Below are 21,101 nucleotides of genomic sequence, written 5' to 3' on the forward strand. Positions count from 1 at the left end.
CAGCAAACAGGAAGTTAAGGGGACCAGCCCACCACACAGTTTATGCTGTGGCAAGGACACACAGTTCTAGCTGTGCGTCAGCCAGCAGGCCACTGAGGTCAGAGGTGATGTTCTTTGTGGGCATAAACTGTTTAAGATAAGAAAACGATGTAATTTTTATTTTGCATGCATCTTCTGTCACTCTATGGATGGCATGATAAATAACAGGCTGTGGATTTCTAATGCATGTTTACCTGCACTAACAGCTGCAGTCGTGACAAAATCTTTCCTACAGACCAATAAATGAGAGAGCAGCTGACTGTGTCTTAGTATTTTATCTTCAGCTCCATCCACTAGGTGTGTGGTATTAGCTTGAATTGACTTGTTGAAAAACAACATGTGAGAAAAACTAATTGCTGACGTATGTATGAAGCTAAACCCTCTCAAATAAGATGGGGTCTGAAAAGCTCTCTTTACTTTTTCCTCCTCACTGAACAAATTGTTGCCTTATAAACAGGCTGGAGACGTTGCTATCTCTAATTTTATCTTGGGTGGCAATTAACAATTCATACAATAAATCATCACTCTTCACTACCTTTGTCTGCGCTTTCGGCTGGTTGCCTTTTTCCTTCATGCTTTTCTAAACATTACTCAGTTTTAGAAGTTGAAAGGACTATCACCATCATCAGCTAAAAGCTCAAAAATAGTTTAAGAAAAACATTTTTGTGGAAGCTATAACTACTAATTGTTTCTTTTTCAAATAGGTGTTGGGTTACAGATTGGGGAAAATAAATATGTTTTTAAAGCTGTTAATGAAGGCAGGAGAACATGAAGAAAATAGCAAAACATAAGAATTTTATACTCATATGAAGACACTGATAAAACTTATAAAAAAATAAAGCACATCTGTCGGTTCAAATGAAGCTGAGATATGATTCAACAGGGACTCTAAATGCAGGCGAGTGGCTTTAAAATTGCCTGAAGGCAGACAGAGGCTGTCTGGGGAAACACAGAATTGATCTTGTTTAATATTGAGTGGATTCTGCAGATGCTGCGTTTGGCCAAAATATGAATGCGGTGCACCGTGAGTCGCTCTGCCCATCTTGGGTAAAAAGATTCTCTTTCCGGCCTGTTAAAGCCAAACATATTTCACAATCAATGTTTCCACTTGAGTTTTAAACAGGAGCAGACTGTCCTTGGAGAGACCGTTGCTACTTTTCCATCTCTGCACCTCCCTGCATTACCAGCCTCGCGTTTCATTATTAATCTGTCAGTACTTCCTCTCTTTTCCAGAGCTTTCTGCTAGATTGTGGTTATTTTAGCTTCGTTAAGCAAGCGCAGAAACAAGGCGCATGAAAAAGGAGGGAATCTTAAAGGTGATTCATCACGGGGTGACCGGTACCACAACAGGAACCCGATGTCTTGTGTGGGTTTAATAAGAGGATTTCATGTTACAAGCTGTGTGGTCGAAAACCGTCTGTGGGAGGGTGTTGGGGGGGTTCTTTGTTGCACACAAAGATAAATAAAAAGCACCAATGTGGAGGACTCACTGCAAAGCGGGTGAGGACGTAAGCTCCAGCTCCTACACCGATGCCGATCACACTGTTGACCCTACAGAGACAAACAGATACTGTAGCGATTCAGACAAAAAAAACCCAACAAAACATTAACCAGCAAACAGCAGGAAAAATGCTCACTTCAGCTGAGTCATCACAGAGGGCAGCATTTCAGCCAGCTCGTCCATGGTAGGGTAATGGTATCTGTAGACAGGTGAGAGGTCATGTAATTTATAGTAGGGATGCACAATATATCAGCACTAACATCAGTATTAACCACTCGGTATAGCTGCATCCATATACATATGACATATTGGCACTAATATTGACATCGGTCACACAATATTAATATCAGTAATTAATATCAGTATTGGCAGTATGATATATCAGCACTAACATTGATATCTGATACACAATATATCAATATTAATATCAGTATTAGCTGTATGATATTTCGGCACCAACATCGTATTGGACAAAAATATATCTGTCCAATAAATAAAACTGGGCCGATATTAACAGCTAATATGTTTTTCTGTTTCATTGCTGTTTGTTTCTGGAGGGCGAGTGGAGGAGGTTGGTCATGTGGTATACTGTAAGTTTGGTCATGTGACATTGATAGGAGCAGAAAAGTAATGTCAACAAAGTGATTTTTTTAAGTGTCAAAATGGTAGTATATATACAGTATATATATAAAATAACAGTAAATATTGAGTATCACCCATAATGGCAAGATTTATTATTGGATATCGATATCAGAACAAATCTTTATATCGATGCATCCCTAATTTATACTATCATGTAAAACTGTTTGTGCACTGACAATCTTTACATCCTGTCATTTTTTCAGACTCAAACCTCAGCAGATTGTATTTAGATTTTGACTGAAAGGCCAACACAAAGTGGTGAATAACTGAGAAGTGGAAGGAGAATTATATATTGTTTTCAATTGGTCATTCTCACACATGCACATCTAAAGCATTCCACTGCAGCTCAGGCTGTACGCTTAGAACAAATTTGAACAGGAGGTAATTATTTGCCCTGGATTATGTTTAGTGGCATTAGAGTATAGGATATATTTGTATATAGGTTTTTCTTTTTGAAAATCCACAAATACTTGTTTCTATTTTGCAGCTGTGCACCACTTTGTGCAAGTCCATCATATAAAACCATAATTAAATACACTGAACATCATGGCTGTAATGTGACAATATTTTTAAAAGGTTCGTGGAATACAAGTAGTTTCTAAAGCCTCTTCATTTTCTCATCTTTCAGTTCATCAGAAAAAATGAGATCGTTATAGATTTATACGTTTAGGAAGTTCGATTTGAAAAACAAATGACTGGTGAAAATGTTTCCATTAGCAAATGAACCTGCTGCGTCAGCTCTAAAATGAATGTGTTAAAGGAGAGCGCCACTCACCCACTAGGGAAGGGAGGCGCGCCCTCCTGCTGGCCGGGCGCGTCCACATGGACCACAGCAAAGTGCTGGGTGATCTCCTGCATGTCCTCATAGTTGAACAGGGTGTTGAAGCAGGACTTGTCTAAAAAAAAAAAAAAAGAAGGAAAAAAAAATTGGAGACAACTCACAAATAAGAAAAAAACCCCCCAAAAACACTAAACCGTGCCATCCATCCTGGAGGGGGGGACATGGGTGAACATATTTTTTGGCTAACTCACGGTTGAGTCCGATGTCGTGATAGGTGAGGATGACGGGCCTGTTGCCCTTGGGAACGCCTCGCATCGTCACATGGAGAACTCCGTGAGGAGTTTCAATGTCGTGTTCCTGCAACCGAGGAGAGGAAAAAATGAGCTTAGGATGAAAGGTGCAATGCCGTAAGGAGGGTAGAAAGGCAGATTTTCCCTTCACATTTAATAAAATAATTCTAGTTTTATTTTACCAACAAGCTAGGTTACAACAGAAACCTCTCAGATGAACATGAGCAGCAAAAGAAGGTATATAATAATAATAATAATAATAATAATTATTAATAATAATAATAATAATAATTTTTACTTTATTCATCCCCAACAGGGATGAATAAAGTATTATAAAATAATAAAGTGGATTATTTCGCAGTTACAGCACACGACAGGAGCTGTGTCTGCAGGCAGCCAGCTGAGCCGGCGCCATTTTTTGAAGGAGGACATGCGGCAGAGGTCATCGGGACCGGGAGTTGAACCCACGACGTCCGCGGGTCTAAGGCCTCCAAACGTGGGGCGTGCTAACCCGCTGCGCCACCACAGCACGCCCCATAAACAGCGATGGTTCCACTGGGGCTCGAACCCAGGACCTTCTGCGTGTAAAGCAGACGTGATAACCGCTACACTATGGAACCACAATAATGTTTCCTGAGAAAGAAACTACTAATAAATAACAGCTGGGTTGTCTCCTTAATCCAAATGGTGGATTTACTTTGGTGGGAGGGTTGTCTAAAAACTGAGAACCAGCAAGCTGGGTTAGAGAGGAGACTAAAAAGTGCCACTTTGAATGAGATGTCACTCAACCTCTTCTGCAAGACAGCATAAGCAATGGTAAGGAGGTACAATGATGCTGAATAACAATGTTCATTTCAGCGGCTTATGTAAAGAACATAACATAATTTGTGTAACTTTTCGTCACGCAAGGAAACCAATTTGTTCATTTTAGCTAGCTTTAGCCATTTAGCTGCTAATTTATTAGCAGTGCTAGCCATGCTTCACACACACTGACCAAAGAGTCAGACATTTAATATGGACACGGTAAGGATGTGTAATTATTTATATTACAAGTTTTCTTGCCGTTTATTAGTTGTGTTACTCTAATTTAAATGAGTTTTACCAAAAATGCACTAAATTTAATCAAGAGATTTAAATGCAAACTGAAGTAAAAAAACAACAACAATATAACAAAAATAAATGTAATTTATTTTGACCGAAATATTAATACTTTAGTACTTTAAATTATTACTCATTGGCCATATTGAGGGTAGAAATGAGCCGCTTTAACTATGTTTTTGGTTAAACACTTCAACCATTAGGTCAAGCCAAGGCTAAACTAAACTATTCAAGTAGAAATTTAAATGTAGTAACACCGGGTTAATTACTACATGCTATTTGTTCCTTAATGTTTTGCAGTCCTCAAACTGTTGACAGGTCATTTCCAACACATTTGTTGTATTAGAGTGTCCACAAGGACACTTTAAAGTTTATAAATTGGATATGCAAAGCATGTGTCTTTTCAGTCCTGAGCCCTTGAAGAAACAAAGCAGTGAATAAGGCAGGCTGCAGAACATTTTTCATTTGGTTAAAAAAGGAAAGAGAAAAAGCAGCATTACCGTTCAGGACTCTGAATTCGCTTTCACCCGGATGACTCTGCAAAAATTTCAGCATGGTGTGCTTTGGGCCAATGGGTTTGCAAAGAGAAGCATAATGAAATTCAGAAAGCACTTCCCAGCATTTTAAAAAAATATTATTTCTTCATTACTGGAAAGCCCCATGTTTGTATCAAACGATTAAAAAAAGTGACGAAAATGTGGAATTTGCACAGCAACAAACAATCGAAGCATTGACTGTGTTGATGCCATTCAGAGAGAGGTGACAGGAAGAGGGGAAAAAAAGCCACTTTCCAGGCCAACCTTGTGATTCACAAACTCATCATATTCCAACAAGCAGATTTCTCAAGGTCAGCATGATGCGGCGCTGCAAACAACGCTCTGCATGATGCGGCTCCATACATCTGTGAGGGCGTGTGAGCCGCACAGAGCAGCGGAAGGGGCCGCCGCCCCGGTCTCCAGGCCCGCTGGTCATTAATAATGGAGAGAGAAAGCCGGAGCGAACGAGAAATCCACATTAAGCACAACAGATCGAACGTCGGCCCTGCTTCTCCGTGAACTCCCAGCAGCATTTGGCGAAGCGCATGTGTAGTAAACACTTCAGATTAGATGGAGGCTAATCCTGAGGTCGCTGTAATCGTTCGGATCCGCTGAGTATAACGGACACAGCAACACAAGAAGAGGAGGAGGAGTTGATCCTGTCGGTGCCATTTTCCTGAACCCCACAGGTCCAGGCAAACATTAAAAATGTACCGCAGTATCAGAAATGAGTAGGGCTGAAACGATTAATCGGATTCATCGCGATGAATCGCGATGAATTGATTGTTGAAATAATCGTCAACTAATTAGTAATCGATAAATCGTTAACTGGAGAATATAAACTATAAAAAAGGCCACTAGCTGAGAGAAGAACATATTAAGAACAGCAATTCAGCCAGAACTGTGAAAAAATAACTAAATAAATACACATTTTGCATTTAAAATAATAAAAATCACTTTGTAAATATGTTCAACCCAAAACACCTCAGGTGTTATAGCTAAGTTAGCTAAAACCTTAGCTACTTTTAGCTTTTCCACCCAATTATTAATTGGTTAATCAAAAGATAAACCAATTGATCATTGGTTTATTTTTACTGATGAAAAGTTAAGTAGAAAGTGCTGAGATTTTCAGAATATTTAAACTATTTTTTAAGCTGCAGATGCATCCTTTGATTCAAGTCAAGCATACACTAAAGGAATGCTGTTTTTGCGTTTTTTATTTTAAGAACAATGAAGTACTTGTTTACTTGCATATTTCAGTAAACTTCTAATAGTTTAAAAAAAAAAAGACTTAAGTGGGTAAATGAAAAGTGTTTTATTTGATTAATCGATAAACCGTCAGAATAATTGATTTCAAAAGTAACCATTGGCTTCGGCCCCAGAAATGAGTGGCAAATGAACCGATATTGATATTGAACTCTCATGGCGAGACCAAATAAACCCTGATGGAGGAACTCCTGCCTTTGTGTGGAGCCTCCGCTCGAGGTAAAGCAGAAAAACAACCAGCTGTAGATGGAAAGGCCGTCTCAACGGCCGTGCTGCTGCAGATTTTCATTTCCAGACAAGGACAGAGTCAAGGACAAGTCCAGAAATATACTTTGCTCAAACGCCTGTCTTCTTCTGTGCGTGTGTGTGTGTGCCAGAGAGAGCAGGCACATGCATCCCCACCGCTGACATGAAATGAAAAGGTCCATGGAAGGAAGCGGGGTGACGATGGGTTAGACGGATCAAGGGACAGACTGGACGTAGACGGAGGGGAAGTAGAGCGTGAAAGTCGTGGCAGAGAGACAAGACAAGAGGCTGGCTGAGGGAGAGTGCCTTAAAACAGAAAGGCCTGTGTTGCTTTAATTTCTCATGTCTGTTCCAGCTCTAATGTAGAAGGGGAATGAAGGAGGAAAGGAGAGGAAGAGATTTCTGTCAGGCTAAAAGTGTTATTGATTCATTCTTCAAATCTCTCGTCACGCTTTTAAACATATTAACATGAGTGCTTGGATAAGTTCTTAGTAGAGACGAACCAATCAGCGTTGACCAGGCTGACTTTCTTTATAATAGGAAGTTTTTTTTAATCCTAATAGCAGTGGCTGCTGCAATTTTCTGGATCTACTGTGTGTGAGCTTTCATCCAGCTTTTTCCAGGCTGACAAAGATTTTAAATTTGCTTTGATTATGACCAATTCAGATGTTGTTTTCCTTGAGCAATTGCACAAAAAGAAAAACAAATGTGTTGCAGGCTCCTTAACGGAGGTAACCATTTCTAATCAAATAGAAAATAAAGAAATTACATGACAATCCTGGTTTGTGAATTAGTGTATAGGCACAAATACTGAATTTTCTGCCTGAATGAGGAAAAACTACCTCACTTGAACTTCTCTTATCGATCAATCTCATGTACCGATATTGATTGGTACATGTGTAGGTTGTAGACATGGCCTGTACAAAACTGGGCAAACGTGTCATTGCAATATTAATTTGAATGCTGCGATGATGACATCGATTGAGATTAAGCCAACATGCGACTCCCGTAGTTGTACCTTTTCCATCAAGATCTCTCTACCATTCTCCCTGAGCTTGAGCCTCTCTGCCATTAAGATCCAGGTCAGTTGTGGGTAAAAACAGCAGCATCCAATTCAAGCTATTCTTCCAATGTCTGTCTTTCAAAATGACTGAATTATGACTCTGCAGTACAGATTAACTATTTAACGTAATTGGTATAGAAAAGTAGCCATCTGATAAAATGTTACATTTATAGCAGTATTTGTTGTTTGAGTCTCTGACTGTATGTAGTGGCATATTTGCAACCAAATAAATGTTTGATTGATTTTTATTGTCACTCTAAAAAATATAAAGTTTGCGATGAAATTCCTCATCTCCCACCCCTACTGGTCGAATAAGTTATTAGTAAGGGGCGTTTGATTGGAAACATAACGACTACTAAAGTTATTTCATCTTTAGTAGAAATACTACTAAAGATGAATATGGATGTGCAATATGGATATTGCACACATCCATATCCTACCAATGATTGTGATTCAACGCATAGAGCTATACGATGGGAAGGGAAGGGCGTTAGTATTTACTCCTGCCCGCTTTGGGCGGGTTGTGGGAATATCAGGGAAACGTCTGCGCTTAAAATAGGAGTATCAGCATGTTCATGAGTGTGAAAAGGTTACAAATGTTTCTCTTTCTAAAAAAAAAAAGGTGCAAAACAGAGAAGCCACCCTCATCGTCTTCCCGCAACGCCTCGGTCGATCAATACCTGAACTCTCGTTTCCTCCTCCAGCTAAAAACAAGGGCGATCTTGGGTGTGAGTCACTAAACACCTCCATGCACATACAAACATCCATGTGCATATTCCCCCCCAGTGGCCCTCCCCTGCCCGCAGCCCCCCCAATGCTACCCGCATGTGTCACATCCTAACGGCGGGCTGGAGCTACAAACTCAAGGACTCTGCATGGGGAGTGAAGCAGCAGCAGATGTTTTTAACGTGTTGTTGCCATGCCGTGCGCTGGGGGGTGAGTGACCTCCCTCCCACTGCCTCTTTTTAGTGATGGATGAATAAGGAACACAATAAATGGGCGCACCACAGACGTTTGCAGAACACTTTCATCTGCAGCGACACACGAATCCCACAGACACCGCGGGCATCTTTCATATCGTCACCACACCCTGAGCAAGTTTGGGTGCTGTGTGACCTGTGGGTGTTTGCACACACACACCTCGCAGATGTCCCCCTTATTCTACCAGCAATCCAGAACAGATCCATTGAGTTACTAACAGTCAGTCTATTGAAAAAGTGCAGAATAACGCCTCTCCTCTAAAGACCTAGCCAGGCACTCTAGTCCGACGCATTAGTCACTCACCGCATCATTTCCAGCATACGAAATCTGCTCCAGGTCCAGGACGGTTGACATGTTTTACCCAATGCGGGAGCGGAGTCTGTTATGCTATGCGGAAGCGTGTGCTGAGCGGCTCTTAAGATCTCCAAACCCAGAAGGGGGAGGCAGAGGAGGAGGAAGAGGAGGAGGTTTTGGTTGGATGGGAGGGATGTGGGGTGAGGCTGCCAGATGATCAACAGCAGAAACAGCAGTGACAATGGAGGAAAAGAGACACACAGAAGAGTGAGAGGCGAGGAGGACGAGGGTAAACAACTTGAATGAAAACAAGGTGGAGGGAGGGCGTCTGAGAGGCAGAAAGACTAAGAGAGGGAGAGAGAGAGAGACGGGGAAGTGGTGGGAAAAGAGAGCAGGAAAGGAGACAGACGAGGAGGAGAGTGAGACTGCAGCTTGTGTTTGGTAGTCACAGCGCGATCATGCATTCAGCCGATGCTGCGTCTAATTGGACTGCGGAGGGTCAGGTGGGTTGGTGGGAGAGGGAGGGACTTTGAGAAGCATCAAGAGGAGGAGGAGGATAGCGGAGTGGGAGAGGGGTGACGGGGTCCACGGGATGCAAAAAGCAGTCCAGGAAAACGGACAGGCTGCTGACATCACTGTGTGCAATTGATGAAGAGGAGAGGAGAGGCAGGGAGGAGGTCGACTTTGATGGCTGGCCCTGGGGGTCGTTTTCAGCGTCAGCAAAATGGCCGAACAAGATTGCATAGCTGCCAGCGGGAGAGATCAGAATGACCTTAACCTAACCCTACTCTGGGAGAAATAACCCTAACCCTAAAACTAATCCTGAAGGACCCACTTAATGATCTCCAGATTAATAAGAGGGAGTTGAACTCTGATTTCACACAACACTGTTATGATCATCCATAGACCAGACAAAGGAAACAAGAAGCTCCTTGTTTCATCTCCAGAACCAGAACGATGAGGATTTTTTTTTGTCCTCTAAACTTCCTGCTTAGTCACCTGATCCACACGGTTTATGGATCTCTCCTCCGTTGGTGCACAGCAGCTAGCAGGGCATGGAGTCACACCTCCGTCGGAGATGGGCTGCTCGCCTCAGCCAATCAGGCGCAGCGCAGTAGGTGAGATTTAAGAGGCAAAAAATGGGTTTTATTGGTCCGTCAGTGTATTAGCATGTTAGGTTGTAGACTGCAGTTTCTAGATCTTCTCATGGTCCTGACCCATAGAGGGGGCTGTTCACACAGTGTAAGGACATGTACAGTAATGTAACACATGGGAACTATATGTGGATATTGTGTTTCAAACATTTTAATGCTGGCCTCTTTGTTCCTCATGAATGTAGATAGTATAGGCTGCAGCAGAACATATGTCAAACTGCACAAAGGTAGTGTGTGCCAACACAAGGGATTTGTGTCACGATATGCTTTATAGTCAGCAGTGTCGCATACAGGTGATTAAAACATAGAAGCATCCTTTTCTTGTGTCACTTTATCATACAGTGAGTCATCAGGGTCTAAGCATAACTCCGCAGTGGGAGGTTTTATAGATTCACACGAAGCTGCTCAGGTTTGCATTAAGCAATGCACTGTAGCTTTCCATCCATCTATCAATCAGCATACAGAACCCAGCTAACGTATTCTTGCTCTTGAACCTTCTACATGTTCTTGAATTAAAGCCACAAACTTCAATAGGTTATGTTGGAATCTTAATGTGATAGATAAGCAAAATGAAAATAATGTGCGGTTTTCATTTTCTGTTTACAATCAAAAATCTGAGTGGCGTGGTCTTACATTTCAACTCCCTTTACTCCGACACAGCTAAATGAAATCTAGTCCATCGGTTGTCTTAAAGGGAAAGCAAGGGTGAGATTATGCAAAAAAAAAATTTTTTTTTAGCTTTATATTATGCTAAAATGTTATTCACTCATCAAAAACGTACCAAGTGTGTTGCTTTGAGTCACTCATGCATGTTTGAGAAATCGGTGAATATTTACCGAAAGTGTTTTATTTAGCAGGGACAGAATGGATGGAGCTCAAAACATTGCAGTCCTGAGAAAAAAAGTTTGATTCTGCAAAAGACTTGAGATCTGGGAGGAGGTTCTTCTCCCAGCAGAACAGTAAGTAAGCATGTAAATCCAGAGGGAACGACTGAGATCAAAGGATTTGTATGAGTATACAGCTCTGGAAAAAATTAAGAGACCACTGCAAAATGAACAGTTTTTCTGATTTTACTCTTTATAGGTAAATGTTTAAGTAAAATGAACATTGTTGTTTTATTCTATGATTCTTATTCTTTAACTACTGACAACATGTCTGCAAACGTCCAAGCAAAAATTTTGTATTTATTAGCAGAAAATGAGAAATGGTCAAAATAATGAAAAAGATGCAAAGCTTGCATTTCTCAAATAATGCAAAGAAAACAAGTTCATATTCATTTAGAAACAACAACACTAACGTTTTAAGTCAGGAAGAGTTCAGAAATCAATATTTGGTGGAATAACCATGAGGTTTTCAGTGGGGTTCAAAGCAGTGGGCTCTAACAGGGTTTTTTTCCAGAGCTTTATTAGTTATAATGCTTCCAAAAATGCATTCAAGTTTGTAGTTAAAGGCAAACATGAAAAACTCATACTTTCGCAGGGAATGCTACCAAATGCATACACTCTTTATGATGATCACAACTCTCAGAAGGATTATCCTTCAGTAAAAGCTGCAAGGAGGAAAGTCACCATGTAAAAGCAAACCAGTCTCAATGAAACAGACAGGCTGATGCTGCCCTCTGCTGGGCACTTCTACGGAGTTAACAATCCTGAGCAGCAACCTGAATCATGTCGAAACGACAGTGCTCAAAGGAAAGACGCTAAATTGTATTAAGTATGCAAATCTATGGTTTATTTCTGAAATAATTAAAGCCAAACAGATTTAGAAAAAAAGAAAAGAAAACAGGTCATAAAAACGGCCTTGAGCAGACACCTCAGGGAAATCTATTTATAGAGCCCAGCATAAGAGCACACTCAGCTGTTTTAGCAATTTTCAGCCCATGAGGCGACTCTGTATGCTGACGCTCACACTTTAAAACACTGTTTCACATGGGTCTTACTCAAACCTCCATCCTCAGTATGTCACACAGTGACAAGCAATGCATGATGGTCACGACGCTGTGGGCTGCAGTGTTAACGGAGCAGCCTGCGGGGGGAGCTGTAAGAGCAGGTTTATTGATTTCCAGCTGCTCAGAGTGATGGTGCAGTGGCACGCTTAGTGTATAGATGTAAAATTATGCTGCGTAATGCATATGCCTATTTTTCCTTCGTCTTAATATGAACACTTTTGGTAATGTTCTGAAAAACACAGACTGCTGCGAGAATTGAACCCGCAAACAGCTGCAAAAATACGCTGATGCCTGCGTGTGAGGATGTGCTGTGAGAAACGGTCCAACTGATTCCTGCTTTCCTCCAGGACGTAGTCCAAAGATGGCTACCTCTAAAGTAATTAAAGCTGCTTATGTCCTGGTTTTTAAATACCAATGGTATAGACTTTAAAGAGTCCTTTGTGTAGGGATTGTGTGTCGTTCTTTTATAGTGACTGATAAATGTGGTAGTCTAAGCTTAAAACGGCAACCGAGGAATTAAGGTCAAACGCGTTTAAGCCTGCCTCCATGCTCCTGTCAGATTTTCTGCAGCTTACAGCTGCATACCTTCAACTGAACAGATAAAAGAAAACGGTGATGGGAAAGACGTTTTATGCTGAATAATTGGGCAGCAGCTCGATATGAACATGACTTTATTAATAAGAGCATAAATGGAATGAGTCCCGAAGAGAATGTATACCATCTGCTTTACCTGAAGTACTGGTACCCTTCCTGCAGCTGCTATATTTAGCTCTGAAGGGATGATAGGATGTGGCTTCAAAACCAGAAAAAAAAAAAAAGGAGAGTGAGGGGTGAGATACTTTACCCGCTTTATGATGATCTCTGAGCAGCGCTACCAGTCAGCTGGCGCAGTCAAGAGCAAATCCATAAAGCTGTTTGAATGTGCTAAATGTCTGCAAACCTGGGTTTAAATATTCCTCCTAACTCTTAATCTAAGATGCAGAGGCAGACCTGGTCCTGTCTGCCCTCATGCATAATAATGTATATTTATGTAAATTACAGAAAGAACAAACAGTGTCGCCTCATCATCGACCAGAGCCATTTGTGTTATGCAGATTGCTCGCATAAAAATAGTCTGGCGTTAGCTGCTGGTGGAATTTATCCTCTTTTCTAATGAGGTGTGCATGCTAATTCAAGTAAATACATTTTATATGCAATTAAATCATCTGGGTTGGGTTTTAAAAACAAAATCAATCGAGCGTACGCCATGTTTGTGCAGACATATTTTAGCTTTAATTCATACTTTATATCGCAATATGAATTAGAAAAATGACATATTTCATAATTGGTTTAGAAACGTTCCAGCGTGACGTCTCTGATCGGTTCTTAAAGCTTACAGGAATGCAGAGTCAAGTGAAGACATAATAATAATAATAATAATAATAATAATAATAATAATAATACAGTTATACAGCAGAAACTAAACTTAAATACAAATAGTTTCCATCTGGACATAATTTGTGGGTTTTTGTTCATGTGTATTTGATGTAATTTGCTTAGTAAATCCAGGGCAGAAATAAATCAAATACCATATGAATGACAATTGCCCTTCAAATGTTTCTGAATGTGAATCGATGTAGCATAACAATGTTTTCTGTTGACTGATTTTCTCACAGATTTTTTATACGTGTGTCCCTGTAATCCCTTCAAACTCTGCCATATAAATGTTAACGTGTCAACATGCAAGATTAATTTTATAGGATTATGACTTTATCCAGTTATATGACACTCTTATAACAAGTGGATTTAGACAGTGTTGTCAAGCAGTGACAATTTCCCATCACTTTCATGTTGAGGATTACTGGATATGTGATTTATTAAAACATTTTTAAAGTGCAGTTTAGCTACTGCAGAACGTCTGGATCCAACTGTAGAGGAGCAAACCATGGTAGATAAACATGATCTGTGCTTCACAGTTAATCAACAGCTATAACAATCTTTAGTATTATGCTAAAACAGCATTTATTAAATATTAAACCTTACACCCAGGAGACCCACGGGTCCTAATAAGGAGGAGCATTTGTTTTGTTTTTTGCTGCAGCTTTCAGAAAGCTGGACAAAAAGCAAATGCGGGGTGCAAAGATTGATTTATCCATAAAAAGACAAACAAACCGTACTTCTCCGACACTGGGAGGAACAAACACACACGAACACACTTCCAGTACAACAGGGAGGCCGAGGATACAGCCCTTAACCCGTCCACCCCACGAAGCCTCACAGCATCCGCTCTGACCACCACATAATTAACGGCGAGGAGAGCAGCACTCACCTGGCAGTCGAAATCCTGGAAGTTCCGCGCGTTCTGCAAGAAAAGCAAAAAGAGGAAACTTTAAATGGGCGGCGTTCTCATATCTGAGGCATTTGTCGAGGTGAGCTGATTATGTAGTTCTCACTAGGTTTGTGTAACGCTCACACAAAGGAGGCATGAACTCCAGGGCTTTATGATTCAGGATCTAATAAAACACAATCTGATTCTAAAACGATCTTAATCCAGCCACAGATCACACACTGTAGAAAAAACAAGAAGCTGTTGCTGCCTATTAGTCCAGGAAGAGTTATGACACCATTTCCAAACAACTTGAACTCTTGATCAAGTTCAACACAATTATTCATAAGTGGAAAAATATAGTAAACTTTTCCAGCCAAAGGACCTGGGAATCTTTCAGTCACTGAAATTCACCATGAATGCTGAATATTCTGTGTGCTGAATATTTGAGAGTCAAATGTGGAGAAAAAAGAAGCTTGCAATACACTGGATCGTACAAAGCGTCCTAAAAAAGCTTTATTAGGATTAAACCTTTATTAAATTTAGGACACGTACGCTTAGTAAAGCTTAAGTGTCAACAATTCAACGAATTGTGGAAAATTCATTTGAGATTCTTCACAATGATTGTCTAAATCATTGTGGACATTTGGAGATTACCAAATCTCTACAATGACATGACACTACTACTAAAGTTGGTTCTAAAAGGTACAAAATTATAGAGTGTATTTAAGTTTGTTTTGTTTTTCATCCTTTTTGGCTTTAAAATCGAGATGCACCAATAAATCGGCCCACAGACAAATCGGTCCCGGTTACTTTCATTTTGGGAAATCGGCCGATACTTGCATGAGAAACCGTTCTCATCTACATCCCGACAAACCCGCCCACCAGCTCACGTCTGCATGTGTGCGATTAACAATGGTCACCCAGTTTTAATGATTTATATTTATATTATAAACATAAATCATTAGAAGAAAAATAAATTGACACTGGCCAAATCAGAATCAGCAAGTCAGTGCACAAAACTGCAATTCACCTTTAACTTAAATAAATATCGACATTATGGAATATATTGTGTGGGGTTTTTTTTTGGTACTCTTCATTCAGTCTTTGTACTCTTGATCGTTAACCTAAATTGTTAAAACTGGGACAACAGCAGCTCAGATTTAAACCCAAACAGTGAAAAGATCGACTCCAAGCAGGATGAATTAGGAGTAAGGAGCATCTAGGAGAGAATAACTCCCAGTAGGTGTGGACTTTGCAGAGAACACTAAAAATATCTGCAGCAACACTGCAGATATTTATTATCATACACATAAAGCCTTTCAAAGCACTGAAGGAACGGGAAACGCACAATATATTCTCCCCAGCAGTAAAAAGGATGTTTCTGCTAAACGTAACAAATAAAAGTGGAGCATTTCATTCTTTTGTTCCTGTTGGCAACGTTTTCACCCACTGCGCACCTTCATGAAGCCAGAGCTGCCGGCCAGAGCGGTGCGAGTGGGCAGCAGGCAGCAGGGAAAACTATACTGGGATTCGCTCCAGGCGTTACCAGTACAGTTTAGAGGCAACAAAGAGCTTATTGTCGTCTTCCCAAAAACATATCGTATGTAGAAGAAAGTCAAAAAGATAACAAAATATGTTTTGTCTAAGATGGACACTTTCCTTCTCACCAACTCTGCACTCAAAGTATGAATTCCTAGAAACAATTATGAGATTATATAATTTGGTGAAGGGAGGAAAGAAAAGGCAACAGAAAAAAATTCAGTGTCAGGCTTCTAGGAAAACAGCACCAATGAAATATTAGTATTTATTTACAAAGATTTGCTCCCATAATTACCACCATCCTTTGGCTCTTCCTGTTTATCTGCCTCATTAACAAAATAATATCTGAACAGAACTTTTGCCATTGGCCTAAAGGATAAAGAGGGCAGCAAAGCTTCTCCTCTCCACGTTACCAAAGTTTAAGGCTTCCAGCAGCTGCTTTCTGTTTTGATTCAGGTTAGCGTCTGAAGGGAGGGAATGGACAGAGCTAAAAAAAAAAAAAGTGTATCTCACTTTAGCAAAAATGGTTTTCTTTAAGGAATTATACTTTTTGTATAGATTACACCCACATATGGCCATGTTTAATTATATTATTAACCATTTCTATTATTTTTACAACACTAATACTCATCATCTGTGGTTTTTGATGTGAACGATACGGCTCTCCACCCAGGGCTCCATCACTCCAGGGTCAGTTCTATATTTAAAATGAAAAAAAAAAACAAAAGAGCTAACAAAAACTTTATTCCACTTGTGAAATCACAGAAAAAGTCTCATCTTGTGGATGGAAAGCCAACATTTTGTACTGTGCATCAGAGAAAGGAGGAGAGGTCAATAATGCTAAGACCATCACATCCAGTAAGTAAAAAGAAAATATGAAAGTTTTCTTTTTTATATAGAGAGGAACCCTCACGTTTGATATAAACATTTCTTCACGACGTTTGACTTGATCAGATGTTTGATTCAATTAAAGTAGCATCAAAATGTCAAATGTTGACGAGAACAAGAGTGAACTCTTCTCCATATTTACAAGTTTAACTCCATCTGCTAATGTCATTTTAGTAATCTCTTAATAATCTCTTGAACCTGACAGATACTAGAAGTGTGTTTGCCATGTCTTCAGGTTACTGCAATTCTTCCAACTAGGTTTATTTTCCTGATATGATCACAGAGGAAGCAACATGAACAACTTAGTTAAATCACTTTATGAAATCTTTAACAGAAACAAAAGAAAGACCCTTATTCATCCATGTTTTGTCTTGATCTTTGCCTTAAACTTCTGTAAGCTCTTTTTGATGAATTGACCACTAGGTGGAGTGAGAGGTCAGTGACAATGTTGTCCATTCAAATGGCGTTTCTGAAGCATTTCTCCTGCTGTCATGCATCATGATCAGGAGGAGTTGTCTCCTCCTCGGTCTTCACACCCCCGCTGTGGAGGTGAGATCCCCTCAGATTGGATGAAGAACAGCTCACACTCCTCCTCTCCGAGGTGAGAGGAGCGATCTGCTTTGAGTTTGCTGAGGGAACAAAACGCCCAATCAGATAATCAGCTGCCGAGATGATACTTCAGGGAGGGAAAGAGAGCCGGAGCGAATGGGAATGGCTTTGATCTGCCGTTTTGGGTTTTTCTTACCTTCTGCTGGCTAGTCAACCTTTTTGAAAATAATTTTTAAAAAAAAGGATTTCCTCAAGCTCTTCCTTTCATCTCTTACATTTTTCGTCCCTCCTCTGTTTGCTGGCTCTATACGTTTGCCCCTAACATTTCGAGCATGTATGAATAATTCACTTTGATGACCAGAGCTGTAGAGTGTGCTGTTTGTTAGCGTAGAGTTTGGCTTTGGAGCGCTCCGTTTCACTCAACACACAACACTTGAGTTCTGTCTCAGCTGCGCCGGTGACATTAGCAGCTCGTTTCCGTCTCGCTGCGACTCGCCACTCACCTTACTGGTCAGCAGCGGCTTGATCTCGGTCAGCTGTACATCCTGCAGCTCGTCCATCTTCCTGATGCTGAGAATCTCTGCGTTTACTGAAATGACAAAAAAAGAAACAAAAGGAGAATAAAGTCAAGCTGAAAACGAAACATTCAGGAAAGCAGAGCGGCGCATAGCGAGAGTGCTGCACCGTTCAACAACACTGTTTAGACCTGTTAGGCATTACATAACCATTTGGATGTGATTTTTAAGCTCAACGGTAATCACTCTGCATAGGATCCAGGGAGCGGAGGAAATCGAATCAAACGAAGAGGCGTCTCTTCTTAAAGATGCCACTCCGTGTTTGTGTGTGTGTCGTTTTCTCAAACTAAAAGAAGCAAAGCTGGAATAAAGTATAAATTTGTGTTTTTTGCTTCTGTAAAAAACTGCTAATTGTTAGTTTCTGGTAATTGCCAATTTGGGCTGATGATGACAATAAGAGGCAAGAAAAAAATGTATTAATCTAGCAGGACTAGCAAATATCAGCATCATTTGACAAATTTAGACAAATGAATCATTTAAGTTGCTTTTAAGCTGCAAGGGGATCAAACAGATTTTGACTCCGGTGACCGCCACTGTGGAGGCTTCTCAGCAGACTATTTCAGGTCATCCTACAACATCTTAGTCACATTTCCTGACTTCGACTAGGCCACTTTAAAGCTCTCTTTTCTTCCTCATTTTTGAAGTCATTCATAGGAAGGCTTTGAGCGAGGAAACAATGTGGGAAAAACAGAGTGATAGGTATTTTCTCAACCTATAGAAAAGAACCACAGACAACGTTACTGAGTTTTCAACCAAATTCTTGCAAGAACTGAGAAGGCACAGAGGATCAGATCCTACAAGCTGATCTCCTTGCATTCTGCCATCCTGCTGCAGAACTTGTCTTTTTATTAGCAGAGAAGGGGAGAGAATGGGAAGTGGGCGAGTGATCTTAACAAAACAGGGGGGCTACACTGTTAACAAGTAAGGATAAACAGAACTAAACTCAACACACAGACAGTTTTACAACTAAGGAGTATCTCAGGAAAGCCCCCTAAATAACACTTGTGAAAACATGCGTGAGTTCATACATAACTGTGTGTAGTTATGTCCTACACACAGTTTATCAAGTTCCTCCTCTCTGGGGTGAGAACACTAAACCTTAAAACTAAACAACAACTAATAATATAAAACTACTAATGTAAGAAAGATAACAAAACATAATAATTCTAACACAGAGCTTCTGTACGTCTTACAAACTCAAATTTAAGACCTAAATTTAAACTTTAATGGTCTGAAAAATGTCTCAACACTTGCATCTCCAGATAAATGTACGAACTTTGACCAGTTAACTGACGATAAATTTGCATTTATCCATGACATTCGCAAAAATGTTAGCTAGCTAGCAAGGGTATATTAACAGCTACTCAGCAATAGCCTCAATTGTCTCGAGTCACATGACAAGAAGTGTCACTCAAACTTTTCCCTGACAGAAAAGTCCCATGAGAAAAAAAACAATATACGTGATAAAATTGTTCTGCCAAGACAAAATTTAAAACCTGGGTATAACAATTTGAAGGCCAACTTACTTTATTAATAAATTTAAGACATTTTAAGGCCTCGATTTTAAATACGTTAATTTAATTTAAGACGTTATAAGAAACAACAAAAATACATACATATTTAAACACATATTTAAAACTTCTCACATGTGTTGTCTTATGCATTAAGCAATGTCACCGCAAAAAAACAACTGTTGAAGCTTATGTTTGAGCGGGTCAATTTTATCTCAACTAAATAACATTTTACAACAAGCAAAGCAAAGCAAAAACAAAACAATTACATTACTTTTTATGTAGGCGACTATTTCTAATGTGATTTTTAGTAGGTTTAATAAATATTCATAATGCTATATGAATTACAACATGTTAAGCAAAGTAGTGTTTCATTTATCAGAATGAACAGAAAAAGACTAGCAGGTTGTAAGTCTAAATTACTTTAAAACGAGTTATTTAGCCTTTCTGTTCAGTACCTTACTAAATAACCAACGGTAAGTGTTTAAAAAGCACATGACTCGGGATGTGCTGTGGTGGCGCAGAGGTTAAGCACAACCCAGTTTAGGAGGTCTTAGTCCTCGTCGCAGGTTCGATTCCCGGCCCGGCTTCCCCCATCTCTCATTACCCACTTTCCTGTCAATTAACTATCAAATAAAGGCCACTAGAGCCAATAAAACCTTTAAAAAATAAAGCACATGACTCATTTGCATTCATGTGTCCCTTTGCCGGAGCCCGTTTCTCTTTATCTTTACATCCCACATGCTGATTAATAGTAAGCGATTCAGCACAGCTGCATAATGACAGCACAACCAGGGATGACATCTTGAGGAAAAGGGCATCCTTCCAGCCCACACAGGTGTTGCTGCAAACACACAAAGACGGACCGGGCAGATTCGACAAGATGTTCCGAAGCCTTCCTCATTTGTTTTCTCCTTGAAGGGAGCAGCTTGTCCCTGCACACGATTATAGAGCAACGACAGAGACACAGAAAAAATACCCCCGTCTGTCCCCGAGACAGCTGCTGAAACGCTGCCTGCTCAGCCTCGCCTGGCTGCAGGAGGCGCGGACAGGAAGTAGTGTTGGATTACCTGGCTCAGGTTGCAAATGATCGCACATGAAGCATGGTCTTTGTCAGTGCTTCAAGCTGCCTGAAGAGGTCAGATCACCTTGTGTTATTTAGGAAAAAAACTGTCTTCATACAGAAAGAAGACACTTCATTAAGAGTCAAAAGCTCTACAGAAGGGAACTCTGAAGACAAGTTTTTAAATTTTAATCAAGCGCATCAGCCTGTGAATGTAATGTTCAATAATAGCTAAATGTCCAGGGTGTACAATAAGAGAAAGAAACAAACCCAAGGATAAAAGCGTTTACACAATGGATGGATGGATTCTTTCATTAGAAATTTAAATAAACACTATCGTGCTTTTGTTTATGAACTGATAAACAAAGGGTTTATGCAGAGGGTTTGTACGCCCATTTAATTAGGAAGAGAAACTGATATCCATTGCCTGTTGACAAAAGTCAACAAAAGACTGAAAGAGTCATTTATTTAAAGAATTAAAGAATTACAATTATTTTGAATAAAAACATTTGGATTTACATTTTAAGTATACCAGAGCAGAGCACACCTGACCATTAAATTATTTGTGGAAAATTTACAGATTTTTCTCATATTTACAATATTGGAAAGAAAATGCAGCTTGTGAAGCTCAGATACGTAGACAACGCTATTGGCTAGCGTATACAAAGCAGCCAATGCAAGAGAACCATTTATTTTTCCTGTCGTTGATTGGCTGTAAAGTCAAGAGCAGCAAAGAGTAGCTAACATCCACAGTCTTGGATGCTAACTTCTGCATCAGTGCTAAAATGGCTTCCACTGTCCGTATTAGAGCATATTAAGGTATATTTTG

The 21,101-nt window shown here is 40.0% G+C and overlaps 1 protein-coding gene and 1 non-coding gene across 5 annotated transcripts in view; both read right to left on the minus strand.

Moving 5' to 3' along the window:
* The window catches only part of ndrg3a (ndrg family member 3a), a 60,357-nt gene that overhangs the window by 17,510 nt on the left and 21,746 nt on the right, over positions 1-21,101 (minus strand). For 3 of the 4 annotated variants that reach the window (XM_032548955.1, XM_032548953.1, XM_032548956.1), the window contains exons 2-7: positions 17,627-17,712; positions 14,148-14,180; positions 3,215-3,320; positions 2,958-3,078; positions 1,677-1,739; positions 1,530-1,590 (exon numbers count right to left, since the gene is read on the minus strand). In XM_032548955.1, coding sequence (XP_032404846.1) covers positions 1,530-1,590; positions 1,677-1,739; positions 2,958-3,078; positions 3,215-3,320; positions 14,148-14,180; positions 17,627-17,683 — 441 coding nt within the window. In that variant the 5' untranslated portion in view covers positions 17,684-17,712. Of the gene's footprint in view, positions 1-1,529; positions 1,591-1,676; positions 1,740-2,957; positions 3,079-3,214; positions 3,321-8,746; positions 9,185-14,147; positions 14,181-17,626; positions 17,713-21,101 lie in introns of those variants that run through there. The other variant, XM_032548954.1, reaches the window with a different exon arrangement.
* On the minus strand, positions 3,801-3,873 carry trnav-uac (transfer RNA valine (anticodon UAC)). The gene has a single exon. It is a non-coding gene; the product is annotated as a tRNA-Val (tRNA).

This window comes from Xiphophorus hellerii, chromosome 20, assembly GCF_003331165.1.
Source record: "Xiphophorus hellerii strain 12219 chromosome 20, Xiphophorus_hellerii-4.1, whole genome shotgun sequence".
NCBI classification, from domain to species: Eukaryota; Metazoa; Chordata; class Actinopteri; order Cyprinodontiformes; family Poeciliidae; genus Xiphophorus; species Xiphophorus hellerii.